The sequence below is a fragment of the Prunus persica genome, chromosome G1 (genome assembly GCF_000346465.2).
Source record: "Prunus persica cultivar Lovell chromosome G1, Prunus_persica_NCBIv2, whole genome shotgun sequence".
NCBI lineage: Eukaryota > Viridiplantae > Streptophyta > Magnoliopsida > Rosales > Rosaceae > Prunus > Prunus persica.
The window spans coordinates 38,891,781-38,911,806 of NC_034009.1; the positions used below are offsets into that span (position 1 = coordinate 38,891,781).

The 20,026-nt window shown below is 38.1% G+C and overlaps 2 protein-coding genes across 4 annotated transcripts; one reads left to right on the forward strand and one right to left on the reverse strand.

Annotated features, from left to right (window-relative positions):
* Positions 727–15,434, forward strand: LOC18789241. Of its 2 annotated transcripts, none has more exons than XM_020564483.1 (24): positions 727–1,244; positions 1,588–3,626; positions 3,940–4,138; positions 4,263–4,322; positions 4,645–4,749; positions 5,137–5,277; positions 5,618–5,680; positions 6,463–6,693; positions 6,801–6,884; positions 7,127–7,284; positions 7,479–8,004; positions 8,637–8,807; positions 8,933–8,992; positions 9,620–9,742; positions 10,456–10,731; positions 11,076–11,141; positions 11,333–11,464; positions 11,887–12,711; positions 12,846–13,126; positions 13,439–13,692; positions 13,822–14,054; positions 14,146–14,337; positions 14,602–14,874; positions 15,033–15,434. In XM_020564483.1, exons 2-24 carry the CDS (start codon positions 1,699–1,701, stop codon positions 15,177–15,179), a joined length of 6,528 nt encoding a protein of 2,175 aa, XP_020420072.1. In that variant the 5' UTR covers positions 727–1,244; positions 1,588–1,698; the 3' UTR covers positions 15,180–15,434. The 2 variants fall into 2 exon arrangements, with proteins under 2 accessions (XP_020420072.1, XP_020420075.1); XM_020564486.1 differs by having other exon boundaries at positions 727–1,177.
* Positions 17,009–19,925, reverse strand: LOC18792804 (psbP domain-containing protein 5, chloroplastic). Of its 2 annotated transcripts, XM_007223260.2 has the most exons (11): positions 19,795–19,925; positions 19,536–19,684; positions 19,207–19,315; positions 18,863–18,912; positions 18,717–18,784; positions 18,531–18,629; positions 17,997–18,056; positions 17,841–17,900; positions 17,690–17,744; positions 17,436–17,485; positions 17,009–17,334 (listed from the first exon to the last, which is right to left on the reverse strand). In XM_007223260.2, the coding sequence occupies exons 1-11, from the start codon at positions 19,860–19,862 to the stop codon at positions 17,236–17,238; spliced, it is 867 nt and encodes a 288-aa protein (XP_007223322.1). In that variant the 5' UTR covers positions 19,863–19,925; the 3' UTR covers positions 17,009–17,235. The 2 variants fall into 2 exon arrangements, with proteins under 2 accessions (XP_007223322.1, XP_020415009.1); XM_020559420.1 differs by lacking the exon at positions 17,436–17,485.

A 20,026-nucleotide genomic window follows, 5' to 3' on the forward strand; every position in this document is an offset into this window, starting at 1 on the left:
AAGTTCTCTGTTTTTTTCATGACATGTATCACTTTTCTTGCACTTAAAAATCACTCATTTTCCTTGTGGCTAGGATCAGCCACGAGTGAAAAGTAAGAGGCGCTTTAATGTCCCATTTGGTTCTTGGGAATGAAAAATCAATTGTTTTCCCATGTTTGGTAAGTCTATGTATGGAAAATCGTTGTCTGGCTCATGGGAAAGGAGAGGAGAAAGTAAAGTCATCCTCCCAACATGGGTTTTGTTTTCCCTCCTCATGGGAAAGTTTGGGAAAATGAGCTAACATTAAATACATTTTTTTATGATCATTTTATTCCCATTAACAATTTAGAATTACAATATATCATCAACAGTCCTGATCTCTTGGACCACTGTAGTCCAAGAGATCAGGACTGTTGATGATATATTGTAATTCTAAATTGTTAATGGGAATAAAATGATCATAAAAAAATGTATTTAATGTTAGCTCATTTTCCCAAACTTTCCCATGAGGAGGGAAAACAAAACCCATGTTGGGAGGATGACTTTACTTTCTCCTCTCCTTTCCCATGAGCCAGACAACGATTTTCCATACATAGACTTACCAAACATGGGAAAACAATTGATTTTTCATTCCCAAGAACCAAATGGGACATTAAAGCGCCTCTTACTTTTCACTCGTGGCTGATCCTAGCCACAAGGAAAATGAGTGATTTTTAAGTGCAAGAAAAGTGATACATGTCATGAAAAAAACAGAGAACTTTAAAAAGAGAAGGTTGCCACCGTCTCCTTTCTAAATAAGAGACATGGACAGAAAATAATGATAGATCCATATTATTCTAGTTCAACCTTGTACGCTATCGACATGTAAGGTCATTTTGGACATTTCCTGCGTTCCACCGTGGCATTTCCGTCACAAATCCAAAAATATTGATACTCCCTCCCCTTAATTCCCAGTTGTTGTCACCATGAAGAAGGAGAAAAATAGAAAAAAAATTTCAAAAGGGGGAGAATAAGCCTATAACAAACGGGCAATTCAAGCAAAGCCGCAACGAAAAGGCCCAGAGCCTTCTTCTTATTTGTCTCTCTTTGGTTCTCTCCCTCCTCTCTCTGAAGCAAACAACTGAAACAAACCCGCAAGCAACACCTGCAATAAGCCTACAACCAGTCTCAGCGAAAATGTTTCGTTTCAACACTCTAGGTTCCATTTTCTGCTCACAAGTTTTCATTTCTTGGTTTAGTTCTTCAAACGCTCGCGTTTCGTTTCGGTAAATGAAAGTAGAATAGAAAAGTTGGAAATTTCGTGTTTGATTGTGTGTTTTGGGTGCAAAACGAGTAGAGAGAGAGTCTATGTGTCTGGTACTCTGCTCCGGAGTGAGAGTGACGAGCGGTTTTAGGGCTGTTTTTTCTAATTAGTGATTTAATTGAATGGCAACTCCCAATTTCTGTGTAGTTCTTGGGTTGTTCAAGGCTTAGTGTTTACTGTTGAACAATGTTTTCATGATTTGTAACTAGAATAACGATTATTATCTCTTTTACTTTCTATCCATTTGATGCTAGTTCTGTACTTGGTGTGAAGTATTAATTGAAAATCAACATCTATTTCCATAGGGTTCAAATGTCTTGCCGTTTCGTGATTTTCTGATTTGTTAGGGGACTAAGAGCAGCTCTTGGTCCCTGGCCGATGACTTGCAATTGGATCTTGATGCCTAAGGGAAGATAATGAGTGGAAAACTCCATTGCCCATTTCTTGGGGTTTCACTTCACAGTTCTCTAAATGGTAGAAACAATGGAAATTTCATTTGTTGGGAAAGAGGGAATGTGGCAAAAAGGGCTCCTCGCAGGTGTGTATGTGAAAAGCAGAATTATTGGATTACCCAAGCAATTAGAGTTTCACAGTTTTTGGGGAAAAATGTGGAATTGTTAAGGAGAACCTTCGAGCTGAAAAATGGGATGAAGGTACAATGTGTTAAGGAGCCTTTTTCTCGAAGCAAGGCTCTGGTGAGGTCTTTGTCTCCTCTGTGGGAAGAGGGGTTACTTTTAGTTAGGTGCTCTGTATTTTTGGCCGTGATATCTGGGGTATGTTTATTGGTATGGTATGGCCAATCCAAAGCCAAGGGTTTTATTGAAGACAAGCTTTTGCCTTCTGTTTGTTCAGTACTCAGTGAATATATTCAGCGTGAAGTTGTTTTTGGTAAGGTTCGAAGGCTATCACCTTTGAGCATCACGCTGGAGTCCTGTTCGGTTGGGCCTCATAGTGAGGAATTTTCTTGTGGTGAGGTCCCATCAATGAAACTTCGCCTTCGTCCTTTTGCAAGTCTAAGGAGGGGAAGGATTGTGATTGATGCAGTTTTGTCACATCCAACTGTCTTGGTTGCGCAGAAGAAGGATTATACTTGGTTAGGGATACCCTCATCTGAAGGTGGTCTACAGAGGCACTTATCTACTGAAGAAGGAATTGATCATCGAACGAAAACCCGGAGGCTTTCTAGAGAGGAAGCGGCGGCTCGCTGGGAAAGAGAAAGGGATGAAGCAGCAAAGAAAGCTGCAGAGATGGGCTACATTGTTTCTGACAAGGCTTCCAGCCCATCAAAAGGGGATGACTCAAAGGAAGGTGATAGCCATTCTGCAGATTTAGCAAGTTCCGAGTCTTTTCCATGCATGGATGAAAAGATGCACTGGAGGGATCATTGCATGGACACAGGTGTTGATTATGAAATAAAGCATGCAGATTTGGAGAAATCATTGGGTGTAAAAATTCCTGGGTCAGGGCTTAAATTTTGGTCCAGAGTGATAAAGGGGCCTAAAAAGCACAAAGTTAAAAGGAAGGGTTATGGGAGTGATATCTCTGCATCTGGAATTACTGCCAAAAGAAGAATTCTCCAGTCCAGTGCAGTAAGGGCACTTGCATATTTTCAGGATCTATCTCAGGGGAAGACTGACGAGCCTTCACAGTCATCCGGCGGTTATGATGTGATCAACCTTGACTCCTATTTGATGAACAATGTGGTTGAAACTAATGCCGACACTTCTATCACAAGTACTGGTGAAGATACTACAAGAGATGACAACCAGGATGGAAAACATTGTGGAGATTCAGCAGGCCATCCTCTTAAAGAAAATGAGAATGTCAACAGTCATTTAAGTAGTTCGAATTATATACATTTAAATAGGTCTAATGGAGACGGGACATCCAGTAAAAATTCCGCTTTCTCTGCAAATGCTGTAGGAACTAATACTAATAGTTGTAATGTAAAAGATGAGGATTCTAGAGTTGATGTTGTTAATAAGCATACTGATGATGAGATATCTGAGAGGCAAGCAGGTCAAACGTTGCAGAATTCAACTTCCATACTACCTTCGGTTGCAACGTATGATCAAGTTCCTATCTGGCCCCTAAGCCTGAAATTAGGCTTTCCCTCTTTTTCTAGAAATTCCGGAGAGCCATTATCACATCTTCTCTCTGGTTCCATTCAAAAGTTGACGTCTAGCATGGGAACGAGAGTTGATGATATTGTTGCAGAACTCGTAGATGGGGTCAGTGTTGTGCAATCTGAAGGCATTGAGAAGATGCTTCCAGTTACACTAGATTCAGTACATTTCAAAGGAGGAACGCTGATGCTACTTGCATATGGTGACAGGGAACCTCGGTAGGGCCACTCAATTATATATTTTCTTAATTTAAACTTGAGAATAACATTATTGTTTGCTGGCTCTTATCATAAAAAGTTATTTATTTATGCAACAGATGCTGGCTTTGCTTGAAAATTTTATTGCTGTTGGAATTTTGGCATATAGGATAGAGGTTTATCTATAATCATTAGGATACTCATCTTTTAAGAGGCTTCCTAATTAAAATATGGTAAACTTTTCTGTGTATAATGACAATGCATCCACTTATGCAAAGTTTATAACAAGAAAATTTTTCATTGAGCATTTATGATTTTAATACAATGTTTATAGTGCGATGGAGAATGTTGATGGACACGTGAAGTTTCAAAATCACTATGGTCGGGTTCATGTACAACTTAGTGGAAACTGTCAGATGTGGAGGTCCGATAACATATCTGAAGATGGTGGCTGGTTGTCTGCAGATGTTTTTGTTGACATGGTTGAACAGAAATGGCATGCTAACTTAAAAATTGCCAACCTTTTTGTTCCGGTAAGCGAGACACTACAAAGTAAATATGATGCCTAATTGAGATTGCCAACACCTTTTTGTTTCCAATCTGAGGTCATAAAGTTTGTTCATGTGCCTTGTGTGCTGGTTGTCTCTTCTTCTGCAGCTTTTTGAACGGATCTTAGAAATTCCAATAAATTGGTCCAAAGGAAGAGCCACTGGTGAGGTGCTTCTCGAACTTCAATGCATAATTTTTTGTTTTTCTCTTCTAAATTTGATGGGGGCACATCTCCGGTTTATGCCTCTAAATGGGTTATGTTGATTCTGTTGCTGAAGTAATTACTTGAATTCATTCTTTGAGGCAATTGCTGCTTCTTGATTATTCGTATTTTTTCCTAATTTGATATAAGATTTTGCACATCTGAAACCACGAAATGCCACATTTTCTTCTTGAAACTGTAATTTCTCATTTGACATTTAGGTAGGAGGAAAAAGATCCATGTTTTGTTGATCTTGAGATATATTATGTACTTCCCCACTTTTTTCAGGTTCACTTGTGCATGTCAGGAGGAGAAACATTTCCAAATCTTCATGGACAGCTTGATGTGACAGGGTTGGCTTTTCAAACAATTGATGCTCCATCTTCGTTTTCTGTATGTCTCGGTTATGAATTCTTTTTTCTTGAATCTTTATGGATAAAATGCTTGTTGGGGTGGATATTTTATTCCCGCCAAATATGCTTGGTAGGTCACAAACCAGGATATATATAATCTCCTAAGGCTGTCCAAACAGTAAATGATTTAATGGAGTGTGTTTTGATGCATTTTGCAGTTTCTTTGCCAGGGCTTCAATCTTTTAACTTCAAACTTGTCTTATTGCATGTTACTATTTGTAACAGCACATTATATGCGAAAGACAATTGCTATATGATTCTCTAATCTTGCAAAAGGTTTACGGTTGAAAACATCCATCATGCTTATTGTCCGTCATGTTTTCCTTGAAATCTGAAATTTTTTGTACCATGTGTCTCTTTTATGCAGGACATTTCAGCGAGCTTATGTTTCCGTGGCCAACGAATATTCTTACACAACGCAAGTGGCTGGTTTGGTGATGTTCCCCTGGAAGCTTCTGGAGATTTTGGTATTCATCCTGAGGAAGGAGAGTTTCATCTTATGTGTCAGGTATGCTTTTGGAGATGCTTCTTCGAGTGTGTGGTACTAGAATTCCTAACTTTAGTTCAGTTATGTAGAAGTAGATAAATTTGTTTTAATAAGAAGCTACTGAAGGCCATCAGGATATGCATTTGTCAGTTGAGTTGATGATCCTCCTTACCAGTTCTAGATTTATTTTATGTAGCTTACACTAAGAGTTCTGAACACCTTCGATTCTTTCTAGAATCATGGCTCTGATAAGAATGCATTTCTTTTGAGCTTGAACTGGCAACTTGAAATGTCTTATTTGATTTCCCTTCTATTTTATTTAATTATGCCGCACCCAATTAGTAATCTTTGTATTTTGCAGGTTTCTTGTGTGGAAGTAAATGCCTTGATGAGAACTTTCAAGATGAAACCTCTCTTGTTTCCGGTATGTGTATGTTGTGTATGCATGTTGCATCTGTCTTTTCCTTTTCCCTATTTGATAACACAGAAATAATAGGCTGCAATTTAGATGCTAGCTTCTCCCTGGTCCCATCATGTGTGGACGGTAGAACCCATGACTTCTCCTTTTAAAAGGGAAGGTCTAAACTTGGACGCAATTGCCACACTTTGACATGGATATGAAACTAGCATTTTCCTGACAGGAGCACATTGTTGTTTATATGCGTCTTTGTGAAGTTTTAACACATTATCGATGTAAGAGTGTCTTCCTGCATGTGACAATCATGGAGGCAAACATGTATTAATTAGCATGACAGCCTTAATAGAACTTCTTCTTAATCATAGTTAATTGTAATAAAACTCTTTAAAAGTCTGTACGAGTCTCATACATTGGCCAACACATGTATGGCATCCTCAACTGCCTGAACTCTGAAGCACTAAGGCTACAAATGTGGTACAAATCATATCATATGTGTTTTAAAATCATTGACTGCTAATATTTAATATTTGAGGTTTCTTATATTCTGTCTTTTCTCGGTTTTTCTTTTCTTTTCATTTTTTAAAGTTTCATTCACGTCTCTAAAGAATTGTTTCAAATGCTTTCATTAGCTATTTTTACATTGCCTACTATGATTTCTCCTAATTCCTCATTATAGCGTTGGATGCATTAGTTTCGCTTACTTAGTTCCCACAAGAAATAATGCAGTGATAATAGGTGAGGTGATATATGTCATATTGACCATCTCTCTTTGAATTACTCCCATGTAGCTGGCTGGTTCAGTGACTGCTGTGTTTAACTGTCAAGGTCCATTGGATGCTCCTTTATTTGTGGGAAGTGGAATGGTATCTAGAAGGATTTCTCAATCAGTTTCTGATTTTCCTCCGTCTTCGGCATCAGAAGCAGTTTTGAGAAGTAAGGAAGCTGGTGCAGTAGCAGCATTTGATCGTGTACCATTTTCATGCGTGTCGGCCAATTTCACTTTTAACACTGATAGCTGTGTAAGTTTGTGAGGAGAAACTAAAATGCTTATGTCCAAAATTGTGTGGTAATTCTTATCTCATGCCATTGTATCTATATTATTGTAATTATTTTTAATTTTCTATAGGTTGCTGACTTGTATGGAATAAGAGCTAGCCTTGTAGATGGAGGTGAAATTCGAGGAGCAGGGAATGCATGGATTTGCCCAGAGGTATGATTGATGATGAGATGGACTTTTGTTTTGTGTTGAAATTTTGGCCAAGCTTATGTAGATTCATCTTAGTGAGTTTTTATACTAGCGGGCCCTGTCTGTCTGTCTGTCTGTCTCTTTCCATGGGGATTATTCGACCTATAATGCTATGTTTTAGCTTTCATATTGAGTTGAAGCGTTTGGAATGACGATGCACTCTAACATTTCTATTTGGAAAGTTAATCCTGTGATGTTCTGCACAGGGTGAGGTTGATGATACATCAATGGATGTGAATTTCTCCGGAAGTTTGTGCTTTGATAAAATTCTGCATCGATATGTACCTGGGTATCTTCAACTAATGCCACTCAAATTAGGGGATTTAAATGGGGAGACAAAACTTTCTGGATCACTATTGAGGCCGTAAGATTCCTGGGTCTACCCTCCTAACTGTTGATCAAGAATGATTGATGTTGCTTTTTGCTTCATCTGCTTTTTGTTTTAGTATTTTTTTAATAAAAATTTACATGATGCTGATGATAGTCTGCATTTGTTGTCGGTCATTCTTTAGGTTCACTCACTTGTGTTTCAATTATTTATTTATTTTTTTAATGCAGGAGGTTTGACATTAAATGGACAGCTCCAAAAGCTGAAGGGTCCTTCAGTGATGCTCGAGGAGATATCATAATCTCGCATGATTCCATTACTGTTAATTCCTCATCTGCTGCTTTCGACTTGTCCTCAAAAGTTCAAACATCTTACACTGACGAAGACTGGCTACGGAGAAGAGATGCTGATGCAAATAGTGCCATGCCATTCGTTGTTGAGGGAATTGACTTGGATTTGCGTATGCGTAGTTTTGAGTTTTTCAACTTGGTATCTCCTTATCCGTTTGATTCTCCGAAACCTATGCATTTGAAAGCAACAGGCAAGATCAAGTTTCAGGGAAAGGTTTTAAAGCCTTATATTGATCATGGACAAGATTTTGGTTTTGAGAGGAATAAGCAACCTGTGGAAATGACAGATAAAGGAAAGACAGACAGTCTTGTTGGAGAGGTTTCCATTTCAGGTCTTAAATTGAATCAGTTGATGTTGGCACCTCAGTTGGCTGGATCATTGAGCATGTCGCGTGAGTGTATCAAGGTAATGCAAAGAATCTTTATGCTGATGTTCTAGTCAATTGTTGGCACCTCAGTTCACCTCTCATTTTTCTTGTAATGGAGCTCAATATATTAAGCTGATCTTCTAGTCAATTGTCGCCACTCTAACCTTTGAATTAATATGTTGACTCATTTATTCCTGATGTTTTGCATTGTAGAGTATAACTGGTAATAAGCTTTAAAATTATATTCTATCTTATCATGGAAGCTCTTTGTGACGTAATAGCTTTTAGCAGGCTAAAGCTACTTGTATATGAGTTTTTTTTTATTTAAAAAAAGTAGCTTGTCAAAGATTTAGAGAGCGAACTTCTCAAGTTTGAAAGTTATAGATTGCTTTGGCATGCCCATGTGCCTAAGTTGAGTTTTAGACATATGTTTCTGCTGCATATTTTTGCATGCCTATGCTCTGGGAATGGAAATCATGATAAATAATTCATAGGGATCTTTTAATTTTAATTTTTTTTATTTTATGAATGCTGTGGTTAGTGAGATGTCATCAGATAGAGCTAAAGGAAGAGTTGGACGTTGGCGTTGACTGTTGATTGATCCCCTATTATTGCTTGTTCCTGCTTCTTACAGTTCATTCTTAAATATGAGATGTTTCTGGTGGTGCAGTTGGATGCCACAGGTAGGCCAGATGAAAGTCTTGTAATGGAGTTTGTTGGACCCTTGAAGCCTAATAATGAAGATAATTCCCAAAGTGGACAGTTGCTGTCTTTTTTCCTTCAAAAGGGGCAACTAAAAGCAAACATTTGCTTCCAGCCATTTCATTCTGCTAGCTTGGAGGTACCTGTATTTAAGCAAAATATTCTTTGTTTTCCTATTTTGGTCCTTGTTAGTTGAGCTTATTAGTAATAACAAATTGAGTAAATTGAGTACCAACTTTTATTTTGTCTTTGTGTTGGTCATAGATACGCCAGCTACCACTGGATGAATTGGAGTTGGCCTCACTGCGTGGAACAATACAGAAGGTAACCCAGCAGGCATTCTAGATTTAAGTGTTTTCTGTACCCCATTTCTCCTCCTTCCTTATTCCTCTTCAGTGCACATGTCGATCATTATAAGATGGCTGTCAAGAATGGTTCAGACAATCACTGGAGCTTTTGATTTCATGGATGTTTATTCTAATAATGTTTTAAAATAATAAGAGGACCCTATTTCTGTTGTTGCAAGGACAAGTTTATTAATAAGGAACTTGGGATGTTAAGGCCAATTTAACCGTCTAGTTTTTATTATCTTTGATCATCGCTTCAAGGTACTTCACAGAGGTAAAAGAGAAAGAAGGGGTAAAAAAAACCCCTGAAACGACTTCAACCTATCCACTGTTTTTCGGGCATTCAGTGCTATCTTTTTCCTTAAGACATTCTGGGTAATAATGTCACTGGTTTGCTGTTTTTCTTTTCTAATCCAATCTATATATTGGTTCATTCTATTTCTAACTAGGTTATACTTTTAAGTGAAATCATAAGGTTGCTTTTTCATATTTTAAAGAGAAATCATAATCAAATTTAAGCTTTGTAAAGAGATTATTTTGTGATAGTTGTTTCTACTCTGTTGCTTTTCAATTCTAAAATGTTTAGGTGGTTGTTTTCTTTCAGGCCGAAATTCAGCTTAATCTTCAGAAACGAAGAGGTCATGGACTGCTGTCTGTACTTCGGCCGAAATTCAGCGGTGTGCTAGGTGAAGCCCTTGATGTGGCGGCTAGATGGAGTGGGGATGTTGTGAGTACCCCTGGGTTTTTGTATTTTTCATCTGTCCTTACGGATTCATTTCGAGGAAAATTTTATTGAGATGATTGTCTTCCTTCCACTCACATATTTTTTATTGTAAACTTGAATTGACTTGTTGCTATTCTTAATGGTTATAAGCTACCCTTCCCAATTCCAAGAGGTCCATGCATGTGAAAAAAAGTAGAAAATGCATATTGAGGTGAAGCAGAATATTTGATTTGAGTTCTCTTTGTTTGTTTATCTCTGCCTCTGTCTAATTTCTCTATGATTTGTCTTCTTCTTGTCACATTTGTTGCTGAGTTTAATGCCAGTCACTTTGGTTTCTGATTTCATGCCATGATAGTGATGCATATTTTTCGCAAGCTTTCCCTACTTGATGGTTATTTGTCTTCCTTTTGCCCCGTTGAGATGTTCTCATTTCTCTTGCTTTGGTAATAACCAAGAAATTGACAACACTTCCTTTAAGTCTATTTAACCATGATATATCAACTAAGTCAATGTGTTTTCACTCGCCATGAACAAGCTTTGTTATTTCAGCGTTTCTGTTAGATTTACAATCAGGACATCGAATTATGGCCCCTTATACTTAATGAATGGTGTCAAAGTCTTTTGGAATGAATTAGTATCAATATCCAATAATAATTTGTCTTGACTTTTTTGGGGCTCCATGTGGTGTTACTAATTCACAACTACAACATGTCTAGATCACTGTTGAGAAAACAGTCCTGGAGCAAAGCAACAGCCGATACGAGCTTCAGGGTGAATATGTATTGCCTGGAACGCGAGATCGCAACCCTGCTGGAAAGGAAAAGGGTGGCTTGTTGGAAAGGGCAATGGCTGGGCATCTGGGTAGTGTCATATCTTCTATGGGGAGGTGGAGAATGAGACTGGAAGTTCCTAGAGCTGAGGTTGCTGAGATGCTTCCCCTAGCCAGGCTTGTTTCTCGAAGTACAGATCCTGCTGTTCATTCAAGATCAAAGGTTGTATCCCGTTTAAATAAGTTGGAAATAAGGATATATAGCAATTATCATCTTTTCAGTTGAGCCCAGAACATTAACTTTGTCATTTAAATAGCATCTAAGTGTGTAATCAGTAGTACATTATACCAAATGCAGGAGTCATGGTCCACATGTTTTCAAATAACTAAAAGAAAACAGGAAAAATGAATTCCTTGTCGCTTATACAGTTTGAAGGCCCTCTATAGAAGCATAGGTTACTTGTGATGAATTTTAATTCTCTGACTGTACTTTTTTTACTCATAAAAAGTAATTCCAAAAAAGAAAAAACCTCTGATTCTACATATTTCTGTGAAATTTGCATGCAGGATCTCTTTATTCAGAGTTTGCAGTCAGTGGGATTATATACTGAAAGTCTTACAGAACTACTCGAGGTACTTTGTGGACGAAACACCATGTGTTTATATCTGATTTGAAGCTGTATTACCTGATGCATATCACCTGGTGTACATGAAATTGGGATCTGATGTCTTTATAGAATTTTTTTTTTTTTCCTTCTGTTTGTAGTAATGAGATCAGCCGGGGCAGTTATGTATATATGATTGTTGTTGATCCATTATTTCAGGTTATACGGGGACATTATACTCCATTAAATGAAGTTGTTCTAGAAGAATTGAATCTTCCAGGTTTAACTGAGCTTAGAGGTAGCTGGCATGGCTCTCTTGATGCAAGTGGTGGTGGCAATGGGGATACAATGGTATATATCTTTCCCATCCTTGCTTGGGTTCAAATATCAAATATCTTTTTTCTAGAGAATTTAGTTATGAATACCAAAATTGCAAGGAGATGGGTAATCATTTTTTGGACAACTGGATGTTGGGACACAAATGATAGTGAGTCCTATCCTATGAAGTTCTGCTGTCCTATCCTATGAGGTTCTCCTGTGCACTCATATTACAAATTGATGATCACTTGAACTTTGCTCCTTGATAATCCTCTCAGTTGAAGGAAAAACCAACTTTTAGATAATAAGCATAACCTTTTGTTTTAATTGTTGCTAGTCCAACTTAAATGTAGCAGTTAGACCTGGAATGCATAGCTACCATGGTTACTTTTTGAATCTTGGCATGTAGGCTTTGTCCTCTAATAATTGGTTTTATCATTATATATTTTTGTCAGGCAGAATTTGATTTTCATGGGGAGGATTGGGAGTGGGGAACCTACAAAACTCAGCGTGTTCTGGCAGTTGGTGCATACAGCAACGATGATGGTTTGCGCCTGGAAAAGATGTTTATTCAGAAAGATAATGCTACAATTCACGCAGATGGGACTTTGTTAGGGCCTAAAACGAATCTTCACTTTGCTGTTCTAAACTTTCCTGTTAGTCTAGTTCCTACTGTTATTCAGGTGGTCGAATCTTCTGCTACTGATGTGGTTCAATCTTTACGGAAATTTTTAGCACCAATTAGGGGTATATTGCACATGGAAGGCGATCTCAGAGGGAATCTTGCAAAACCAGAATGTGATGTGCAAGTAAGGCTCCTGGATGGTGCCATTGGGGGGATTGATCTTGGACGAGCTGAAATTGTTGCTTCCTTAACCTCAACCAGTCGTTTTCTGTTCAATGCAAAATTTGAACCAATCATCCAAATTGGCCATGTTCACATTCAAGGAAGTGTTCCTGTCACTTTTGTTCAGAATAACATGTCAGAGGAAGAAGATTTAGAAAAAGATAAAAGTCGTGCAAGTTGGGACCATGGTTGGGTAAAGGAAAGAGGTAGGGGTTCCGTAGATGACTCCGGTGAAAAGAAACTTTCAAGAGAGCGAAATGAAGAAGGGTGGGATACTCGATTAGCAGAAAGCCTCAAAGGTTTAAACTGGAACCTTCTCGATGTAGGTGAAGTCAGAATAGATGCTGATATTAAAGATGGGGGCATGATGCTGTTAACTGCCTTATCTTCTTATGCTAAATGGCTTCAGGGAAACGCTGATGTCATACTTCAGGTGGGTCAATTGAATGTTGGTTTTTTGCATGCCTGTAATTTCATATACTGTGTTTCTTTTTCCCGTCAAATTGCTCTGTTATGGTTCAGTTTAAGGCCATGATTAAAGTTTGTTGAGGATTGTAATATCAATAGGTCAGAGGCACAGTTGAACAACCAGTGCTGGATGGATATGCATCATTCCACAGGGCATCCATATCATCACCAGTTCTCTGGAAACCACTCACAAACTTCGGTGGCACAGTTCATGTGAAATCGAATAGGTTATGCATCACTTCGTTGGAGAGTAGAGTAAGCAGAAGGGGGAAACTGTTTGTAAAAGGAAACCTGCCCCTTAGAACAAGTGAAGCATCCCTTGGAGATAAAATTGACTTGAAATGTGAAGTTCTGGAAGTACGTGCAAAGAATATTCTGAGGTACTTGTTTTTGTTTCTTATGATTGAAAGGCTAAGTTCATTCGCATCGCTAATAGGTTGATTTTTGGATTCTTATGCTTTTCAGAATCCTTAAAATCCCAATTTTTATTTTGCTGCTTTGATGTTTCCATTGGTTCTGGTGTTGTGGTACAAATCCAAAATAGGAAGAGAGAACAAATAAGATAAACTTACTCCAGAAATGGAGTCCTTTCCCTTCCTTTGAGAGTTAATCCATGTTTTAATAGCAGTCTTAGCTGCATATTCCTTTTGTTTGCAGTCCGAAAAAAACTCATGTGTTAACTAAAATTGCAGCGCCCAGGTTGACACTCAGATGCAGATAACTGGTTCTATATTGCAACCCAACATCTCTGGAAGTATTAAATTGAGCCATGGTGAAGCATATCTACCACACGATAAGGGTAGTGGGGCTGCTACTAATAGATTGGCATCAAATGAGTCCAGGCTCCCTGGTACTGGTGTCGATCGAGTAGTTGCCTCGAGGTATGTTTCGCGGTTTTTCAGTTCACAACCTGCTGCTTCAAGGACAAAGTTCCCTCAACCTTCAGGTAAGACATCACTGCCTCTTTTGTTTCATTGTGTGACATTATGATACTATAAATTCAGACTAGAATATGATTGGTAAAGTTGATATCTGCAAATTCTGCTTTTTAACCTTCAACCTTCTGGATTGGCAGTTCAACCAACTGAAAAGGAGATGGAGCAAGTGAACATTAAACCGAATGTAGACATTCAGCTTAGTGATTTGAAGCTCGCTCTAGGACCAGAGTTGAGGGTAGTTTATCCTTTAATCCTCAATTTCGCAGTTAGTGGAGAGCTTGAATTAAATGGCCCAGCTCATCCCAAATCGATACAACCTAGAGGTGTCTTAACTTTTGAGAATGGTGATGTAAATCTTGTTGCAACTCAGGTGGGGTGTTCAAGCTAATCCATATACTGCTCGTCTTTGTGGTTACTCTGCTTTTGGCCTTCTCTTAATCTCATTAACTTTGCAATTGCAGGTGAGACTCAAGCAAGAGCATCTGAATATTGCAAAATTTGAGCCTGAACATGGTCTAGATCCGATGCTAGATTTAGTTTTGGTAGGTTCTGAGTGGCAATTCAGGATTCAAAGTCGAGCCAGAAACTGGCAGGACAAACTGGTTGTAACTTCTACTGGCTCTGTGGAACAGGATGCCATCTCACCTACTGAGGTATATCGTTTTATATTGGCGGGAGTATTCAGTTCCTTGTGTCGTATGAAATGATCAATCCAATAGGTCACTCCTGCAGGTTTTCTTGTCTTTGTCACATAGTGGACTCTATATACTCCGCATTAAGTCACTCTGTGAAATCTACTTTCACATTTGTTTTATTTGCCCTGGATTTCTGATTTAGGATTTGCAAAACTTTGTTCAAGTTTTCATGCCCTAGACTTACTGGCACTTTGATCTGATCTATTTTCCCCATATTCATAGGCTGCCAGAGTTTTCGAAAGTCAATTGGCAGAGTCCATCTTGGAAAACGATGGGCAGCTTGCGTTCCAAAAGCTTGCAACTACAACACTTGAAAAACTGATGCCAAGAATAGAAGGGAAGGGAGAGTTTGGCCAGGCAAGGTGGAGGCTAGTGTATGCACCACAGATCCCTAGTTTGCTTTCTGTTGATCCAACGGTGGATCCTCTCAAATCCCTGGCCAGTAATATTTCATTTGGTACAGAAGTTGAAGTCCAACTTGGGAAACGCCTTCAGGTTATCTTAATGAAACTCTTCAACGTGCTGTCAATTCTTTTGCCTCTCAAAATTTGATATTTCCATTTATTATAGGGGAATTAATTGATTGATACTGTTTTACTTCTTTTCCTTCAAGTTTTGTTTATGATCATTTAAGAGTATTTTTTTTTCCTCAGGCCACAATTGTTAGGCAAATGAAGGACTCGGAGATGGCAATGCAATGGACCTTAATCTACCAGCTTACGAGCCGCCTGCGGGTTCTCCTACAGTCTGCTCCGTCAAAACGCCTCCTTTTCGAATATTCTGCTACGTCTCAGGATTAGTCTGCTAGCCAATTTCTTTTAGCTCTAACTTTTCTGTGGATCAGATCAAGCCTTCAATTGGAGCTTTGAAATCTCAGTCAGTTATACGTTCTATTTCTTTCTTCTTCCTTTTTTTCCTTTACTTTTTAAGTTTCTGATTATGTATAATTATTCTTTGCTCAAAATTGAATGAGCTCCCTTGTAAGTTCAATGCGTTCACTTTGTAAATAGTTCAATATTATCAATGAAAGAAAATTACCGGTTCTAAGTTTCCAACGCTTGGTGATTGCAATTAAACTCTTATTCGAGATTTGTTAGTATAGCTCGTTCATTCTCAATAGAAAAGGTCCTCCAACCAAAAAAATAGGTGGCTGGATTTTTCAATCATATTAATTGCGTTTTATTATTATTTATTTTGCCTTTCGATCAGAAGTGTTCTGTTCAAAAAATTCACTCAATAAAATTCCCAAATTATTCAAAGTGTTCTGATAAAAAAATTCACTCGTAAATTTTAGGGTTATTCACAGCAATGGTCCCTTAACTATACCCGTAGTTACAATTTGGTCACCCAATTCAATTATTAGTTGCAGAGGTTACTTAAGTAGGTGTTTTGTTGCACCATTAATCTTTCCGTCAACTCTGTTAAATTTTCTGTCAAAAGTGAGAATAAATTCGAAAATTCATCCACAATCCTCCCCTTCCTCCACAACCCTCCATTGCCGCAACCCAATCCTTGTGAACACCAAAAAATTTCCCCTAGAACCCTTCCTGGCTATCTTCTTGAATTCGTCTCTCAAATGCTCTAGAAACTGAAGAACACCAGGGTTTCCCAAACTCTCATCAACAATTGTGAAATAAATATACCCATCTTCAATTAGGAACCCATAAGTCCTTTTACCCACGGTCTCAAAATACCACCTAAGAAAAGGAGTCGTCTTTTCCAAGCACAAAGTAGCCAAGTTCTCAATTTCACCATCTCCACCACTGTATACATAAATGATCCAATTACCCCTTGATACACAACAATAGTAAACGGTATTTTGAATCGAACCCATATTATACTCAATTGTAGTCTACAACCAATTCTACTGGTGAACCTCAGTGCCAAGCATCATTAGTACCAAACAAAATGTAATTATGTAAACAACAACTTAGATACAAAATCAAAAGCGTCCAAGTAATACGAGAGCAGTTCACTGAAGTTGTGAGGATGCTTAAGAATGCAGAGACTGATATCGCAATCGTCTTCTTCTTTAGTCCAAGCTCCTTTGTTGGTGTGAGCCTTTCACAACAAGGAGATCTTCCCACTTCTTGTTGCTGTGCGGCTTCGAATTTTTTGGTGTTTGCAAGGATTGAGTTGGGCAATAGAGGGTTGTGGAGGAATGGGAGGGTTGTGGATAAATTTCTGAATTTACCCTCACTTTTGACAGAAAATTTAACAGAGTTTGACGGAATGACTAATGGTGCAACAAAACACCTACTTGAGTGACCTTTGCAAGTAATAATTGAATTGAGTGACCAAACTATAACTACGCGTATACTTGGGACCATTGCTGCGAATAACCCTAAATTTTATTCTTACTACAGAAAATTAGATTTACGAGTCCACAATGAATCATAATTGAAATTATTATTTTTTTCTGAAAAGGTTAGACTAAAATTAGTCAGGGGCTGCGCGAACGCAGGCCCCCGCTAGCACAAATTATGACATTGGCTCTCCTACGTTGGGGAGACCATAGACTGGCACCCCTCCTGAGTGCAATGGAGGTCACCAACCTAGGCCATGGGCCCTCTTGATCGCCCATTGACCCTGTCCAGGTAAGTATGTTTTAACGTTCTCCTTGATCCTCTTTTATATCAACTCTTCCCACTCACTCTTTTCTCCCAGTCGATGTGGGATTAGTTTAAAATGCCAAAAGGAAACACAATTAACCAAAGAATTTGCATACAAATTTGTCATCTACCCTTTACTCATCATCAACCCAAAGAGAAACGTAATGGAACGTAGAGCCAAAATTTCAATGTTGATGGAATAAATGAGTGAAAAATTAGTGGGACGACAAAATCGAGTACACTCTCACCAAAATCTCCATGGATCCTTGTATGGAGGAACATAGTTTTCTGTGGGAGGGAGGAGGTGAAAAGAAGCAATGGTTTTTTGCAAGATAGGCCCCACCTGCATCACATAAAATGCATATCAATAATTATATGTAAGCAGAAGATATAAATAACAACAAAACTTCATTTCCTTCATCAGAGAGAGAGAGAGAGAGTTACTATGTTCCACTGCTTGTTGAGAGTTGAAGCATTTATAGAGTACAAATAACCTACAATTGAGTTTTTGTAAGATTCAATGACAGGTTTTATATTGCAATATTAACCCAATAAAAACATAGCCGTTACTTTTTTAATCAAATGGCATCTTCTCCACCACAAGTATGCGTAATGCAGATAATGATGAGAAAAAAGAATGAGATGAAAAATCTTATGTTTAGCACTGGAATGGTTGAACAAAGAAACTATTTTCCTACCATCTCTTTCGGTTGTTGAAGCTACATAGTGCCTATAATTGTTAGATTCTTCAGCCTGCACAATTTTCAACTGTTGTAAGAATCCTGAAGAAACCAGGACAGTGAGCGAATTTTTATTCAACTGAAAACTGCTCTTAGAAAGAACACTTACAGTTTTCGTGGGTGCTTTGCGAACAAGGTACTCATAATACCAGTATGGCTCACCAGCAATCTGAGGAATAAAAATGATCAAGCTTCATACGTCGCCAAGTAGATTTTACAACGACAGTTTCAGCTATGTAAACCCAAAAAGGTGTGGGAAGCTTACTTCACCGGAATGTGCATCAAGAACTGAACTCTCCGCCATGCGCTGACTTGAGGTGACCCGCTGCAGAGAATTGTAGCATGTCAGATCAAACAAGCATTAACTTGACAACATCAAGCAGTCAAGGCCATAGAATATTCCCCCAAAAATTGGTTGGGTAACTCTACAACGGACTGCACCATCCCATCCAACCACAATCCTCTTTACAGCTATTCTACCCAAGCAAATTGAAGGCAAATTGGTTTTTCGATTCATCGTTGTTTTACTGGACAATTTCTTTCCTCCCTTGGGATGCTTCCTAAGAATGTATTATCATGTCACAGTTACATCAAAATTAGTACACTTTGATTTTTCAAGATCCTCCGGTTGGGGATAATCTATCATGCCTAAGGTTTCACTTTTTAATATTTCTTTCAGTCCTAGTTAAACTTCAAAAAAAATTCACACGTGGACAATCAATCGTAACAAATTTTTTCTATTCAGCCAGAGCCAGCCTTAAAATCAAAAGCTATTAGAAAAGAGCCAGTGGAATATTACCAATGCAGACTTGTCAGCCAAAACAGAATCAGCAACATCTTTTGCAGTCCATGTACTCTTGTCTAGTGATTTTATAATCTTTGAATTCGGGGGACCTATCTGAATCAAAGGAAATTAAATTATAAACCTTTGAAAGATAACTAAGGGGATTTGCACTTAACAAGTAGTGATCTTATCAGGAGTTACCGAAATAGAAATGATGAGATTATCAACAATGTCAACACGCTCAGAAACAATGCGAAGCCGTGCATCAGCTGAATAATATATAAAACAGTTTCTAGTCAGGTTCTGTTGAAAGACTTTCATCATTCTATTTTTGAAGCTGAACTTACGAGATAATGGTGCAGCTGATGAATAGCGTTCTGGCTTTCTTGACTCCACCCTGAAATACATGAAAATAGTCAGGTTCCTACAATTTATATGCCACGATAATTGCAAATAATTCAACAGTTGGTTTTTGTGCTAAAAAGGAAAAAGAAATATACAGAAAACTATTATCAGCGTCTCATTTAAAGAAAACAATGCATGATTCAAAAGGTTATGAACATTAACTCTGATAACATTATGGGCGAAAAAAAGCATAAGTTTCCGTTCAGATTCAAATTTGTTCCTCTGAACCGAAAAGTAACAACAACAACGATACATACACGTATCGAAAATGGGGCAAATTGCATACCATTTGAAAATGACCTTCTTAGATGGCAACTCCACTGGGTATAGATAAGAACAGGAATTTATTTCATCAACAAACGTAGCCATTTTCAAGTCTTCCTCTGCAAGGGACCCTGCAACAACAGTGGCCTATTGATAATTGCTAATTACAAAGATACAAAAAAGAATTTTAAATTATTAGAGATTATATTCATAAACATGTATACTAACAACCATAACATATTTCCAAAAAAGAATAAATAAAATTTTCATTTTCCATGTTCTTCCCAGTTTCTTCAGAGACTGTAAAAATCAACTGACCAAATTACCAAAGTGTGAATTGAGAAAGCTCACCTGAAGATGGGAACACTACAAGCACTGGAGCAGAAAGGCCAAAGAGCAACAACTCCCTTCTGCAAAACCCACTTTGCAAAGTGGGTTTTGAGATGGCACTAGAACATGGCTGCCATTTGTTCTGCTGTATCACAGTTCTAGCCTGCTCTCTAACACCAACCCAAAAACAGTACCAATAATTTAAAGAGATAAATAAAAATACACAGAAATATTCATTCACACATTCATGTCCATGATAAGATTAAGAGAGAGAAAGTACCTGAAAAACATATTTGTAGGAACAAGCTGGTTGGATGTGAAGAGGGAGAGAGGAGAGAGAACAACCATTTTTGCTCTCTTCTTTCTTTTGCTCTGCTTTTCTCTCTGTTCTTGCTTGGCTCATCCACTCAATGGAGGACCCAACTCCCAACAAAAATATTAAAACCCAGCTGTTTAACACGTGTCCTTGTAATAAGAGGGTATATGGTCTGATTAACCACTGACCAATCATT